The sequence below is a fragment of the Hirundo rustica genome, chromosome 11 (assembly GCF_015227805.2).
Source record: "Hirundo rustica isolate bHirRus1 chromosome 11, bHirRus1.pri.v3, whole genome shotgun sequence".
In the NCBI taxonomy this organism is placed as follows: Eukaryota; Metazoa; Chordata; class Aves; order Passeriformes; family Hirundinidae; genus Hirundo; species Hirundo rustica.
The window spans coordinates 20,807,543-20,824,163 of NC_053460.1; the positions used below are offsets into that span (position 1 = coordinate 20,807,543).

A 16,621-nucleotide genomic window follows, 5' to 3' on the forward strand; every position below is an offset into this window, starting at 1 on the left:
TACCTCATCCTTGGAAACACAGGAAATCTGGAAGACTTACACACCAAGATCCCTATGTAATAAACTTATTACTGGTTAGAGTTTATCTTGTTTCCCCAGCACCATTTGCATGTGCAAATGTAATGCCATTCCTCTCTTGTCCTTGGTTGTATGTTTTACAAACAAATTCAGTCATCAGAATTTGGGACTGTTACTATCATATACCTGTGCATCTAAAGCAATTATCTGCTAAAAGGAAAAAAACACCACAGCTAACACAAGCAGTAAGCTTGATAATGCAGCAGGAGAGTATTCTGACTGGTAAGACAGGACCACTCCTCTCTGACATGCAAGTTTAGTACTAACAATTTAGGTTATTGCAACAACTTTGTAACTTCAACTTTGTAAATCTTGTACTCTGAAGCCAAATCCAGGACAGCATTGCAGGAGCTTAAACCAGACAGGAATGGTCAAAGCATTTTTCTGGGTGCAAACAACAGACCTGTGGTACAGGGAAAGTATAAAAAAAGTGATTGTTATCTGATTTTCTACATGTATTGACAAAAAGCTTGCATTCCTTCTGCATCACAGCAGTACCATTGGTAACCTGATGCAGGAAACTATTCATGAAATAGCTATTTCACTGTTCTGAGGAATCAGTGTTGCCTAAACACTGCTTCATCATTACTTCAGGTATCACATTCGTAGCTTTTCCTTCTTTCTACCTACTGACACTCAGATGGGTTAGAGAGCTACATGGAAATTTCATTTAAATTTATTCCTGTTCAAGTGCCCCACTTCTCAGTGGACTGTGCTACAAAAAAACAATTTAAGATAAGATTGTTGCTTTTGAATCAATATTTTTATGTCAGGCATGATAAAATAGAAAACTTACTTAGACCTCTCATCACTGATACACTGCTTTAGCAGCACAATTTTCCTGGACTTAGGCTTTGCTGAAAAGGTGAATAAATGAACTTGCCAAAGAAAACAAAATCCTTTTCAGTAATTATGATAACTGCACGAAAATATCATTTAAATATTTTAAAAGAAACCACTCCTACTAAGTTGATACATAAATATTAGTGTGGTGACAAGAACTTATTTAGTGTAAAACTGTTTTCCTATTGTATTCACTAAGTATACAATGCTGGAGTTTCAGTAATTCTGCTACAAGTTAAGTTCTTCTGGGGGATTTAAAACCTCTAAGGTAATCTTAGAACCACATAACATATACCATATACATCATAGGATGTACATATTTCATTATTTTGAAGAGAAGGATCCTATAGCTTCTTCTAGAACTCTGTCTGCTAAGAGTCCACATATTTTACTGCATATACCTCAGAAAAGGATACGGGTCAGAGCCTGAATCTCAGCCCAGCAAGGCTCTTGTTGCAGAGGACACCAAGGCCAGTGGTTCCCACACTGTGCTGCCCTTCTGGGAGCACAGAAACGCCTCTGTCTGCTGTGCTCCTGCAGGAACCGAGCTCCCAGAGCTCCTGGCCAGGGAACACTCCCCAGCCCCTTCAACACAGGACAAAGGACCTTCAGCAGCCTTGGGCAGCCGGGCACACAAAGGGCTGCCTTGTGTCCTCCCAGATCCAAAGGCTGCTGGTATGAACATCAACAGGTCAGAGGCTTCCCTTGCATGGCTGATGAGCACATCTGAGAACAGATTCCACGGGGTGTTATCTAACCTGATCTGGGGCCTGGATACACGCCCAGGCATTTATGGGGTCTGGTTTAACTTCTCATTATTATGCCATATTCTTGCTTGGTGATGACACAAAAATTTGAACCAAGTTTATCTTTCAGGATCAAGCTCAGCTACTTGACTTTTAAATTAAAACATTTTTTAGGCAACAGACCCTGATATGAAGAATACTCCTGACAGAAAGGGTACTGAGGATCTTACCCTCCCTGCCTCTCCTTTAAACCATTTCTATCATTACTAGGTGTTGACTCAGATATTCCTAATTTTGATCTATTCCTGCTATCAGTTATATGGCCTGTTTTATGCTCTATTTCATGAAGCTTTTAAAGGAAATTAGAGTACTTATAATTTATTTAATTTACATTTGTGACTTCCAGATTACATAAATCACTGTATGTTTTAAAACTTGATTTAAAAAGCCTTAGTCCTGTTTTGTTCACTGAAACTTATCAGGGTTAGTTTAGCAAAACTTAAAGTTTCAGTGACTTTTTATAATCACTCTCTAACAGCAGCAATCTCTGCAAAAAACTTAACTATGTGTTGGCTGAAATGAAAGATTCCACTGCTTATGATTAATACTCTGCTTACTATTAATTACAACAATTAAAAAATGAATTAAAACCATCAATTAGAAAAAATAATTAGGAAAGTTATATAATTTCCAACAAAACAGACAATGCTCACAAATGATTGTATTTCTTACACTCAGTTGTACCAAGTTGGACATCTCAGAATTTGTTACAAAGCAGTGTAACAATAGCTGAAAAGCATATTTTTTCCCTGAAATAGTCTCAATGGAAAATATTTTTCAGTAGTTTATTAAATAGGTTTACCACTGAAACAATCAAATGTTGTCCACTGAAAAAAGGCTGCACCACCTGAGAAGTGTGAAAGCAAACGGAGAGTTTTGAGGAACATAATCCTCCACGGGCACATTTTGCTACTGCTTTCACTCAAGTCCATCTGAAATAGGTTAAGACCAAAGCAAAATAAGCCAGTCAAACTGAAATCAGAGTGGGTTCACACTGACTTAAAACCAGTGCTAGTCTGGGTTATGTCTCGTCTCTGCAGTAAGCCCCTGTGTAGATGGTAGCAGGGTAACAATCAGTCACCCCATCAGTTCATCAGTTTAAACGGGATTTGCGCCAATTTGGTTTAAAAAATATGCAGGGTGGTTTGAAGACTGGCTAATAAATGGATCAAGATGGAGTTACAGGGGAAAAAAGCAATCTTCACCTAATCAAATTAATTTTAAAACGTGTTCAAAGGATTCCACTTACATTGTCTTCATGGCACTAAGAAGCAACAAGGAAACTTTCAACTGGTGGATGTTCTGTGAAAGAAATTAAGCTAATGTCTTTTTCTTCTTAAATTAGGAAGAAAAATGGAGCGTTACAGAATGAAGACTCCAAAATATCCATAAAGGAGAATGTTTTGGAACGCATACCTTTTCCTAGTTTTCTTTCTTTCCTCTTCATCCTGTTATCCTTGTATTGCTACCTTTACTTTGCATTCTAAGACAGTGTTTTCCAGAGTTCCTTCAATGTTTTGAACAGTTTTTTTTCCTTTTAAGGAAAGATTTAGAAGGCTTTAAGATTTCAAATTACTTCTTTTGGTACTTCACTTTCTCTCTCTGACTTGTCAGTTTTTGTCAGTAGTGTCACTGTTTGAACAGTGACACTACTGACAAAAACTGATGAACAGCCAAACCATTATCCATTTTCAGAACATAATAATGATATTATCAGCTGTTTTGCTGGGATGAAAAAAACAATCTATCTGAGAATCATATCATTAAACAAGTAACACAACTAGAAGAGCTGCAGGTTTCTTGGGTGTCCTCTCTGTGCTTTTTAAAACACTACCTAACACCACTTTACTACAGGCCACAAGAAAATTTGTGCACAAAGGTCTTCACGGAATCATAGCTTCCAATCCAGCCTATTATTGAACTTGACAGTATTTTATTCATCAGCTTATACAAAACCTGGAAGAAACACAATTTCTCTTTGAGCTATGCGTTATAAGCACATTTAAGAGTAGCCCAGCTGGCAGTGAAGTCTTGAAATTTTTTACATTTTTGTTGGCATTGATTCAAAATTTTTAATTTCAAATGACAAATTCATGCCAAAGACAGTTTTTCTAATCAACCTTTTATACTACAAAATGAGTTACTATTTTTATTTTGGCAGTGCCAATATCATTTGAGACGTCAGCATATACCCAGTATCCAGTGCAGAAAAAAATATGAACAATCTTAAAACAACATCACTTCCCTTTGCAAAAGAAAATGTTTTTACTAACTAAATTTTAATATTTTAAGTGAAAGTCTCTAGAGCTTTAGAACCCTGATTCCTAAAACCAGAGGCAGTTCTTATGGTTTCAAACACGCCAAACGAAATTCAACTTTAGAGAGAGGCGTGGTGCCAGCAAATGATGCATTTTTGGGAGCAGGCTGGGAGAGCAGGCAGGGCTGGTGGTTGTCAGCCACTCTGACTACTCTAGGGGTCACCATCCCTGTCTTTTACTTGCATCTCCTCAAGTTTCCAATGGCTGAGAAGGAATGCCCAGGAAAGCCAGCACTGATGCAGCAGCAGTGCATTTAAGCCCAGCTCTGCTCACTTCCAGCAGCACTGCACCTTCAGTTCTCAGCTCCACAGCCCTTTCTGCCTGCCACAAATTGCTCTCACAAATCTGATTCTTCCTTTGCATACACTACATACAAAACTCAAGCACTATTAAAATCCTGCCTCTTTTCCTGCCAAATTACTCGATTCCTGTATTTCATTTCAATACTTCCTTGACAAATCCTTAGTGGAAACACTAAGGCCTGGTCTAATGTTTGCAAGAACTCATTTCAGCGAGTATTACTACATAATCACAGAATGAAATGAAGACAAATAAAACACACCCGTGTATCTGGATTTTTTAAATATACATAAAATCTGTGTAGCTAACGGGACTCCGGAATACTACCGAGAGGAAAATGAAACAGGAAGAACAGGTCAATACAAATGAACTCACTATATGCATTTTTCTGTACATCTTACCTTCTAGAGCACAATTATTGCCTGCTAATGTGTACCTCCAAACAAGTTGGCTAAAAAGAATGGCATAATTTTGTTGAAATTGCTTTCAACTGATGGATATTTTAATCTTTCTAATTGATTTAAGTTACAACCCAATCCTAAGGCATGAGATGCCTTAAGCAAAGGACAGTCACTCATTTATAGCAAATTAAGGTACTCTTAGAGTAACACATCACAACTTCATGGGAAATTATTTGATATTTTTTAGATTATTGTAATTTAGACAAATGAGTAAACAGTCCACTGAATCACAGGATAAAGAAAATGATTGGCAATTACGTTACTTGAAAGAATGTTACCAGAACAAAATTGTTAAGCAGCAATTCCTAAGAACGTGCCATTTTACAAAAAGACAAAGGCATATATTTTCCACCAAAATCTAGAGCTGCTGTCATCAACAACCCAACAAAAGCTACAGCTACCTAAAATGGAAATGAAAATGTAATGTATGGAAATATTCTCTTATAAAATCTCCTTAGGCTTCACATGTATTAATGTATTAGTTTGCAAACATTAAGATCAAAGGGAAAGCAACAAATACATCCTAAAAAGTTTTTAGTCAGATTTTTATTAACGATATACAAGTAGCAAGGCATAAAAAATTAATACGTTCAAGCCTTGAAATGTCAAGTGTAATGATCTCTAGCTCTGCTTACCTCCTTTGCTTTTTGTTTCAGTCTAGCTTGCTCTGGGTCTTCTTGCCTTGAGCGACTCTACATGTTTAAAAAAAATGGGGAAAAAAGGATGGTTTTAACAGATGGTTTAAGAACCCCTCATCTGTTGCAGTTGAAGTTAAAAAATAGCAAATAGGAACAGGATACAAGGTATCAAGCACAGGACACTTATATTGAATGAACCCCAATTCCAAACCCACCAGCCTCACCCTGTTAAATGTTCAGTTGTAAATGAGATGTAGTCAAGATTTGAATTAAAAAAAAAAAAATCAACACCCAAACCAAAAAAAAACCCACCCCAAAAAGAAACAAAAAACAAAACAAAACAAAAAAAAAACCCCAAACCAAACACCTTCTCCAAAAATGTTCACAAAAAAAAACAACAACCACAACAACAACAAAACCCCAACCCAACCAAGTTTTTATCAATGTGAAATTTCCATACAGGTTTAGATTTCAATTATTTAATACAAATAAATTCAAGCACCCAAGAGCAGAAGTTACACCCTTTCCATTATCCAAACTATTTAATTTACGTCCTTAGAGTCACATATTTTAAAACCTACTGTTTTCAACTAAGCTTGTATTTAGCTCTTGGTAGAGAACATGAAGAAAACCATTGTAGAGTTGCCCTCCCAAAAAAAGTAAATCTCTATAATAAAGAAGTTACTATTCCATATGAGCTTTGAGTACAGCATAGAAATACACTCTGTTAAACCCCTTCATGTACTACTAATATTAATGTTGTAATTTTTAAAACTGGATCAATATTGCTGAATGACAAGTTTCGTATTTTCCGTCAAAACCAGGAACAGTTCTAAAAGCAGATCATTTAATTGCAATAACAACCTGTAATGTTTCTTTAGATACAGCCTATTTTATAACCATACGTTAAAAAACCATTTCATTTATATTTGTGTTCACTGCATGCTCTCAGACTGACAGAATTCAAAACTCAAGAGGCAGATAATACACACATTATACTTTTATAAAAGTGTGATAGGTCAGCATTCATCAAATGTTGCATAAAAAGTAAGAAGCGCTGATAAAACTTGTGACATCCGTTGAAAACTGTTGTTCCTGATACCTGAAAGATGCAGTAGTTCTACTTCAGTATTTCTTTGAGATTTAAAGTGATATCATTTACACATCTCCTACAGGAGTATCTGTGCCCTCTCCTAAGTATCATTCTCTGCTTATTGCTATGCTGAAGGCAAACCTGAAACTTGAAAGAATGTTAGTCTGCAAACTTATGTAATTCTCAGATTTTTTTCCTGGTGTTTAAATTTTTCATACCATATTCTGGTCAGAATTCAGAAATCCATTAAGAACACCAAAGGGAGATAGGTTTCAAGGGCTTACACTTAAAAGGGTCGTGTACAGTTTTTGATACACTTGGAGAGCACCTTGGCTTGATTTGGCACAGAATTCCATATCCTTTCTCCTGTTACTTTGGTCAGTTTGTGGTTTTGGTTGGTTTCTTTTTGAACTGGGATTTTTTTTTTTTTTTTCAGCTAATAATTTTTTTTTTTCAGCACACCTACAAAACACAGTGCTGATAACGCAGGGTGACATTAAACAAAACAGATTCTTGGATGTGCTTAACCCTTCCACTGTGCACATCAGCTTCACCTTCCAACAACATCTACAAGTGCTTTCGTGTCTGTTGGCATAAGTGCTTGCTGGACAGGACTGTCTGCAGCAAAGGAACGACAAACTGAAATCTGAGCAAGCAATGACCAAACCAGACTCTCCTGTTGCAGCTGTACCAACCAAGAAACTCCACAACACAGGCTTAGGCTTCTTCTGACTGCTGTGGCCAGACAAAAAGAAAAACGTTGATAAGGTGACCTAGTTAATGTTCAAAGGTCAAAAAAGTATTTCAAGAAATATGTGGGTCTGCCAGGGAGCTGGGTTTCTAACATAGCAATTACTAAGAATTTGATTAAATTTATACCTATTAGGTTAAAAACCGAACTGACAAAACCCCAGTGAGTGAACTGCTTCTCTAGGAGATGGGCTCAGGTCAGTATTTACCAACTGAGCTGAACAAGGCCCTTGCTGTCACATTGCAATAACAATTCAATCATTGGAGCCTCAATTTCTCCAGTATGATGTATAGAAAAGCATATTTAGCCCTTTCATGGGTTTTGATGATAAATTTATAAATGTGCAATGAACTTCTATTGCCTTGTGAGGCTCACAGTGAAAGCAGTACAGAAACACAAAGTATTGTTACACTGCCGGATGAAGCTGAAAATTCGCCAAATGCAAAGTACAAGTTAAAAGCTTTTGGAGAAAGCAGAGTGTCCTGAGAGAATCCAGCTGAGACTTCTAATATTGTTACTAACTTTCGACAAGGAAATGGTAGAATCCTGGAAAACACACCAGATGTAACTTGTGTTTGGGGACATTGTAAGAAAAATTAAAGCAGTAGATGCAAAGTAACATTACAATTTCCTGGGCACCGTAAGTGAAGGAAAAAACTCTGCCAAGTGCTACAAAGTAAAGTAACACATCTAAAAGTTGGGGCGTTTTCTTTCTTCCCCAGAAACCGACCAAAGAAGAGCAGATCTGGAGTTCTGGATAATCCCAACGGGCAAAAGCAAATCATCTGCTCTGTGTAAACCTCCGGCTTGTTCACGGTAAATATACAATAATTATTGCAGAGGTAAAAACAGGTACTCAACTCCTGAACAAAATCAAATACAGGAATCTCGTTTCAAAAATGAAGATCTAAAATACCAGATGAAGTTAAATACCTAACTCAGATTGAAGGTGAAAATAAAACTACTTTAACATTTAGAATAATGCAATGATTTTTCTAGTTATTGCCTGAATCCATGCCAAAGAGCTTTTCCAAAGAATCCAGGCCACTTCTTGTTTCAAGGAAGCAGAATTCCAACTTCACACTCGATGGATCATTACTACTAAAAAAATTAAGGAATTTAACTCTTTTGTGTTCAGATAAATTTTAACAGTTTTTTTTAAAAGCAGATTTGTAGGACTAAAATACTTTCCTGCCCGTTACCATGCCAGTAAGCTCCAGAAATAAAATCATTAGTACATGAAGGCTAAAATGTATTAAAGGACAAGTAAAAACATCAACTATTTCATTAATTCTTCACTTCATGATCTAATGTAAATTATAAAAGGCTTCCCCAATGCTCATGCAACACAGATTAAAGCCAATAGAAGCAAATGCAAATGTCAGGCTTAAGAGAGGTGCCTAAATAAGCTTTAGAAATGTCACTGGATTCCCTTTACACTCCATTCCACATGTGAACATCTCTCCCTTCCTCTGAAGAGTTTGCACAATTTTGCCGCTGCTCAGCTCTTGCAGCGTTTGTCGACATGTCAACATCACCAAGCAATTCTTTTAGTATTTTACACTTCCTTTTGTCAAGTTACTGATTAATTGTTCCTAGCTTTTTTTAAATTGCAGCTTAACTTTTTCCTTCCAGTTAATTCATATTTTGGGTTTTCTCTTCCTCTCTCTTTTCTCTCTAACACCCAAATCTTAATATGCAGCACTTCAGCTGTTTTGTGAAACATGCTTTTCCAAAACCTTTTAATGCACCAATGTCTCCTTCCTCTAAAGCTTTGGAAACACCCATTAACCTGAGAACCCACCAAATCAAATACTATCAAGGACTTTATCCCAATTCCTTTGCCTTCCCCTCCCTGTTCATCATGTCTAGATCTGTAAATAAAGCAGGCTGAATTTACCTACTGTATTTTCCTGTTGATGAATAAACACCTTTAAAAGCAAGCAAGCTTCCCATAGTAATTTTAGAGAAACCCAGGACTGATCCTAAGCAGATAACATACTTCTAAATATATTAAATGCTGTCTCCTACTGAGAATGTATTCAGCAAACCATGTTTGTTAGCATTTCTCCCAAACACCAGCTATTTTATTAGACCAGACAACCTGATATTTTAATTGTGAAGAGCCAAAGTGCTTTGTGCTAGAGAGTTCTTTATCTGGAAACTGAAAACTGCATAGATCACATCAGGTCTATGGAAATACTGGACTTCCAAAGTATGAAAAGCAGCATATGTTAAATGTGTATATTCAAAACAACAGAAATAAGGGGCTTCATTTACATGTTACCAAACTCCCTAATGTTCCAAACCTCAGCTCTTTCCCTGGCTTGTGTTCAGGCAGGAGCCACAAAAAGAGACATCTAAGAGACATGGAACAATGTAGTTTTAAGGGTATTTCAGATTTCATAGAATTGTCTTAAATTAGAAAGCAATGGTGTTTTTAAGATTATAAGGGTATTTATAACCCATGGCATACTTAAATACATGGACCATTTTTTTTAGAATTGGAGCATCTGTGCAGATGGACAGATTAAAAATACTTTGGATGTGTTTGTTATCAAAATTATTCCATATTTTGCTTGACTATTAATGTCAAAGTTGCACTTTTGCTAAATTTTTGATCCACTAACAAAAGTAAGCTTTCTGTTTAGATTTGTGCAGACTTTAAAGTCTCATCTTGTTACACCTGCATTGGGAAATGTCTCACAGGGTCTCTTCTGCATTTAGCTACATCTGATCCCAGCTAAGGCACTCACAGCTCTACTGCCCCTTCCCAATACATACACTGGGGGTCTTTAATGCCTCAAATTCATCTTTTTTTCATTAAATAAAGTTAAGAGTCACAACTGCAGGTGCTGTATTATCGAGAGCCATGGCTGTACCAACAGTTTCAATTTTAAACCTATTTTTCCCCATTGATGACATTAGAACTTCACCCACGGCTGTACCAGCTTATAACTTTCACTTTTAATTAAAGAAATTAAATTGGCAACATGAAACACTTTGCTTTCACATTAGCTTTGTTAATAAAAAGTGAAAGTTAAAAGCATCATAGCTGAGGGTAAAATGCTGCTCAGGGTTACGACCATGGTGAGGTGGAATGCAAAAGCACAGGTCTGAAAAATGATTTATATTGAAATCATTACAACCGCAGTAACAAATTCCTAAAAATTCAGAAAATTATCTCAACATAATAATTGCCATTTTGCTCTGCTCTCATCAGAAGTGAGTTCCAAGTGCTCATGCAGACAGGAGGCTGCATTGAATCCACTGCTCTCAGAAGAGAGGGCAAGGATTAAATGGAGTGACAGCTGAACCGTTCTCAGACTCAGGGAACAGCCCCTCCAAATCATCACAGCACACGTGTTGGAAGGAAATCTGCAGCACCAAATTTCAGTAATCTCTCCATAAAAAAGCCCTTCAGCCTACAGTACTACCCAATCATCCATAAATGCTAATTAACTTTACAAACAACTCTAAATATAATTTTCCATTTACTTATGGAAATTTTCTTTTTACAGAACACATCTTACTCTTGTGATAGTTGTATTGAAGACCATAGAACTTGACAGACTTGTGCTACTAATACATAACACTCAAAATCATAGACTAAGTGAATGCATATATTGGAAACTAAATTTCAACATTAATTTTATTATAAGATACACATGAAATCAGCCGGTTTGAGCAAAACCATTAACACACTAATTTTAATGTGATCCACTTTATCATAGATAATAACACAGAAGTACCATTCATTCATTTTCTGAGAGCCAAGCTGTAACTCTTTACTGTCATCACTCTCTCCAAAAAACAATTCAGAAATGAAAACAACAAATCAGCTACAACATCCTACTCCTTCTGCTGCCAGAAATATTTCCATTATTAGCCCAGAACCAGAACTTCATTCAGCCTGACAGACACCACCTACATTTTCCAGGTTTTGCAAACAACTATGAAAGCAGCAAGAACATGGATTTACTATAATAAGACTAGTGCTTTGTTGGGTTTGGTTCGGGTTTGTTTTTTTGTTGGTTTGCTTTTGTTTTGGTTTTTTTTTTAGAAAATCCGCAGGAGACGCTCCATGTCAAATGTAAAGGTAAATTCCTCGAGTGATTTTAGTTTGGCTTTTGACCTTTCTGCAGCCTTAAGATTCTCGGTGCTGCCTGCACCATCCCCAAAGGCTGGGAGAGGATGTCTGGTCCTGCACACGCCTGGCAACAACTGCCAGCGGCTCTTACTGGCAAAACAAACCTGGGCTAAGAGTTAACGCTCCCAAATATTTCCTTTAAAGAGACTCTGCTCGACACGTGTGTTTACACACAAGATGCTCCCTCCTCGTGCCATTTTTTTTTCCACCTGTGATGCTGACATCAGGAACAAAACCCAACATCAGTGACGAGCAAGGCAGCTCAGTGCTTCCCTGCACAGCTTCTCCTCTTGACACATCACATTTTCTGGGGGCTTGAGACAGGAGCTCTTCCAGCAGCAGGAGGTGACTGGATGTCACAATTTGGGGACCAAGATGCCTTTAAACCCTTCTGTGATAAAAGTAGTTACTCGAAAGTAAATTAGAGAAGAGCTTTGGGCCACCCCTCCAGGGCTGGCATGGGAACGTTGTGGAGCATTTGGGCATGTTGTGGAACACTCTGAAACGTTATGGAAGGTTATGGAGGGTTGTGGAATACTATGCAGGATCCTTGAGGTCATTCCAGCTCCTCAAACAGCGAAGTAGTAGTTTCAGTTTCTAGATTTTTAACGTGAAAGAAATTGTACGTTGCACTGCTACTGCAGCAAATCATGATTTTTCCTTTCCTGTCAAGTTTGTCTTCTCACAAAGTATCTCACTGGGATGAGAACATCACTCACAATGCTTCTCAGCTTATGATAAAAGTTTCTATTTCTCAAGTATTTCCCAGGCATGAGACAGAGATTTGGTAAAATTCTCTCATTCAAATAACATTGCTATTTTGTCTCAAAGACACCCCTGTAGCACCACAGCTAATTTTAACTTTAGTTACTACCCTCAGAGTGTCAAATATCGTATTTTTTTGAAACCTAACTTTGTTTTTCCTTCTACCTTCTCATCTGATTTGATCTCTCCCTCTCCCAAAAAATTTCCTGAAGCAAAACCAAGCCCATCTGAGTGTTTACAAATTTTGCAATCATTTCCTACTGTAACAACTGAAATTACGGTTGCAGATCAAGCAGAACACTTGTGTCAAATATTTACCACCACCCAAACCAGCAAAAACCTGCAAACCTGACACTTTCTCTGGCCATCATTTACTTTTTTTTTTTTTTTTTTTTTTTTACTCCTTACTGAACTGTAATGCTAAATTACCAGATCAGTCTCGAGGCTTCCCAAAGACTCATGCTTGCCTCCCCCTTAATTTCAACCTATTCCTTCATTTTTCATTATCTTCTCCATTGATTATCCTGTTACTAAGTAGATTATTTAACATCATCTACTTCAATGCCCAAAACATTACTTTCACTATCTTATTCTTCATCAAACCCTGGATTTTGGCTGTTAACAAGGCTCCAAAGGGTAAATAATTTAAAAATAATTTTCACTGTGCAAGTTCAACCTTTTTATGCACTTCCACACGAGACAGTAGATGAGACACCACCCGCAGGAAGCTTTGAAACTTTCACTAAAATGGTTCTGCTGAGTAACCTTAAAAACATGTTGCACAATAACCTGTCAAAACACTTCCAAGATAAAAGATCACGTTGTTTCTCTAAAAGGCACATCAAGAAGCTGCAGTTATAAATAAATATGGTTTTTAGATTTAAGCATCTGTAGCAAGGAAAACAGAAGCAGAAATTTCACTTGAAACCCTGAGGTTTTTTATATTTTAAAGACAAACCGTTGAGGTGCCTGAGGCGCCACAACTGGGGGAACAAGGGCTTTGTATGGTGGATGTTTGAGTCTCCAGAGCCAGTTTAAGCATCTCCCGCTCTGCAGACACAAATATCACCAGAACCACAGACAGAGAGAAGTGGGTACCGGTGGGTATCGCTTCACCAGGCAGCTGGGGCAGATTTGAACTGTGTCACTACAACGACTGCATCCTTCCCACGAGTGCTGAGAGCTCCTCCGACAACAAGGCAAGATGGTAAAAACCAGAAAATCCAAAATCCTGGGTGAGGAACTAGCACACAGGAATTCAGAATAAAGACCTCAACAAGCATCACTGTTCACGTACAGGTGCTTTTGCATTTGAGCAGCACCAGATAATCTAAGGAAATAATGTAAAATGTAATATTTAGAATAAAAAATTGTGATCTGACCATATTTTTTGCCAAACCATGTCCTACATAAGCCTTGCAATAGGTCACCCATCCATCACAACAGCCTGGGGAGCACCAGCTAAACAAAGCAAGCTCAGTTCCAAATTGGCATTTACACTCAATCGCAACATTGCACAAGCACCTTCCAAGGGGCCCACAGTGTCTTCTACTTCTCTCTCTAAGCATTAACACTGATAAATCAGCACTGCTGATGGCTACTCTGTGCTTTGGGTTTGGATTTTTAACACCTTCATTTATTTTTTGCCTTCATATATTTTTATAGTATACCATGCATTTCTTCCAAGCTGTGTCCTGGTTATGAAGTATGAATTCAATAATTTCATTACGGTAATTTCTTTCAAATAAATTAGGGCATTCTTTTTGTTGTTGTTGCAGAATTCTTTAATTTGCTCTTCCTGTATTTTATAGGAATCAAACTTTATGATCGTGTATTCATTTCCTAAATTTAGACTTCACAGGACGTCATATTATCCACGACTAAAACAACAACCAAAAGAAGCCTGGCCAAAACACAGAATATCAATTCATGAAGGAATTCAGTTTGGAAGGAACACGAGGAGCTCCTCTGAGCCAATCTCAGACCAGCCTGCATAAGGCTTTGTGCAGTCAGAGAAACATTTCTGAACTAAGCACTATAAGCTACTGCATTTTTCTCAATGTCCATTAGAAAAATGACCAACATAACAAACAAGCAGCAGGATACACAGAAAATGATTTACCAAGATGTAGTCACTGAATGGAGAAAACAACCAAAAAATCCCATTTCTTTATTTTTAATAAGTAAGAATTAAGATTAAAAATAGCAAGTGTTTTCATCCAAACATTTAAAGAGTAGCTATGTTGTTTAAAAATTTGTGGAATATTTAATAATGTGAACAATTAAAAATTAAAATTACAATCAGATACAAGTAGCCTAATTGAGAAATAGATTTCTAAATAAGCAAGGCTTGGGTTTGGGTTTGGGTTTTTTTTAAAAAAACTCTCAATTTGTGAACATTAATAGCATAAAATCAGGAGGCGGCATTACAATTGAGTTGTTCTGTATAATTTCTTCAGAATATACAATCAATAACTCAATGAAGATTCAAATGCAATTAAAAATGGGATAACTAAGGGATAAACTCCTTTGTAATTAGATATGATATATATGACTAAATTTCGAGTTATAAGCAGGAGATTTATCTATCCCTATGCGCTCTTGAAACAATATTATTTGAGCTTGTTTTATTGCACCTATGAACACTCAGTCTCTGGAATTAAAGTTACAAAGGAACAAGTCCTGAGACCTGACAGCTGGAGACATGCAGGAATCAATCAAATACCGCAGTTATAGAGAAGCAACTGGAACTCATGTAAATGAAGATGAACAAATGAACAAAACTGTTTAAAAACAAAGTCTAAAAACCTAAGCAGTAAAAAGCCTCTAAAAAAAAATTCATCAGAATTTACTGAATTTGTTTAAAGACCAGAAGTGTAGGCTGTGATTGTCCAGTGGCACAGAAACCCTTGGCATCTGTTAAATTTGTCTCCTGTATTCCCAAGATGTGAAATTTGGAGCTGTATGCTGAAAAGACAGAGGCACCTGGGTGGGTCTGGAGCTCAAGGTGTGACATCACACCAACAGCACCCTTCTTACTCTAAGAACCAAAATGTGCCTATGAAACACACAAAATTAAATAACTGTCTGAAGTCTGTGGATCGTTAAGTAGTTTTAAAAACAGTAGAAGTGGTACCTTGGCAGCCTTCAGCAAAATTTCCCGCTCTTGTTCATCTTTCCTTTGCTTTTCTAAACGCTCCAGCTGTTCGAAGAACTTCAGCTGTGATCGGACATCGGTGGCTTGTTCGTACCATTCATCGTCCTGTAAAACAGGGACAACAGGGACAGGCTTCAGAAAAACAGGCATTTGATTGAGACCATGCATTTAGAGACTGTAGGTGTTACACACCAAAATCTTTCCATTCTACTAATAATAAAAAGAAAATTATTCTTTTTTAGGCTCAGGGGAATGAAGCTGGCCTATGGTTGATAAAGCAGAGAGAATCTGATAATTTAATTAATCTCTAAGCAAGTTTTTAAAAAGGATTGATTTACCAGCACCAGATACTTGAAAGTGTTAAAAAAAGTAAAACCAACTGGATGGAAACAATGGAAAGCATCTAAAATGCTTAACTTTATTACTGAATAATCCTAGCTATACTTTATAACCAGGCTCATAATCCATAATTCCTGCATTTGTACTAATCTTGAACTAGTAACAGACTTTCTCAAGACACAGTATTATAAAAGCATTAAATCTAAAAACTCAGTTGAAAATAATCCTCTCACTCCAATTAAAGCAGACGCTTATGCCACCTAAGAGCATGCAAATTTTCCTAGCACACAGCAACCAGGAGAGTTTATGGCATGAGCCACATGGAGAGCACTCAGGATGTCAGTCAGAAAAAGATGTTATCCACATTGCTTTCAACCCATTTACCTACTGAATGTTCTCCTTTCTGACTACCATGCTATGAAATCAAAGAACATTAACCAGGAAAAATACAGAATACAATGACAGTGCTACATTTCAGAGACAACACTATTATATTTTTTTTCCTAAGGATCTTTTAAGATATTGTTTTAAATGCTTCTTTGGCTTAACTTGGACTAAGCAAACTGTTTTCTTCTCAGACACCATCCCAGAGAGAAGGAAGCAGGGATTTAACACTTCTGAAGATGGTAAAGAATACTGAAAAGAAACAAGGATATTTTACTTTTAATCAAATATAGTAGAACATAGCCATTGATTGCAATGAAAGATCTAAGTGTAGGTAATAACCCAGAAGAGTGGCCTTTATTTCTTAATCCATTTTTCTATCACAATTGTGTTGATTATAGACACAGATCCCAGAGATTATTATTTTTGCAAATACCAAATAGAATTAGTCCAATCACGTGTCCCCAGGTTTGGGAAATAGGTGGGAGAAGACACAGTCCAAAGCTGCCACTCCAGGAATACAAAAAGGTACACCACA

General features: G+C 37.0%; 1 protein-coding gene across 1 annotated transcript in view; it reads right to left on the reverse strand.

Moving 5' to 3' along the window:
* LOC120757649 (transcription initiation factor TFIID subunit 4-like) overlaps positions 1–16,621 on the reverse strand; it is a 150,061-nt gene that overhangs the window by 67,051 nt on the left and 66,389 nt on the right. Inside the window, exons 12-13 of the mRNA XM_040075154.1 lie at positions 15,340–15,465; positions 5,442–5,498 (exon numbers count right to left, since the gene is read on the reverse strand). Coding sequence (XP_039931088.1) covers positions 5,442–5,498; positions 15,340–15,465 — 183 coding nt within the window. The remainder of the gene's footprint in view (positions 1–5,441; positions 5,499–15,339; positions 15,466–16,621) is intronic.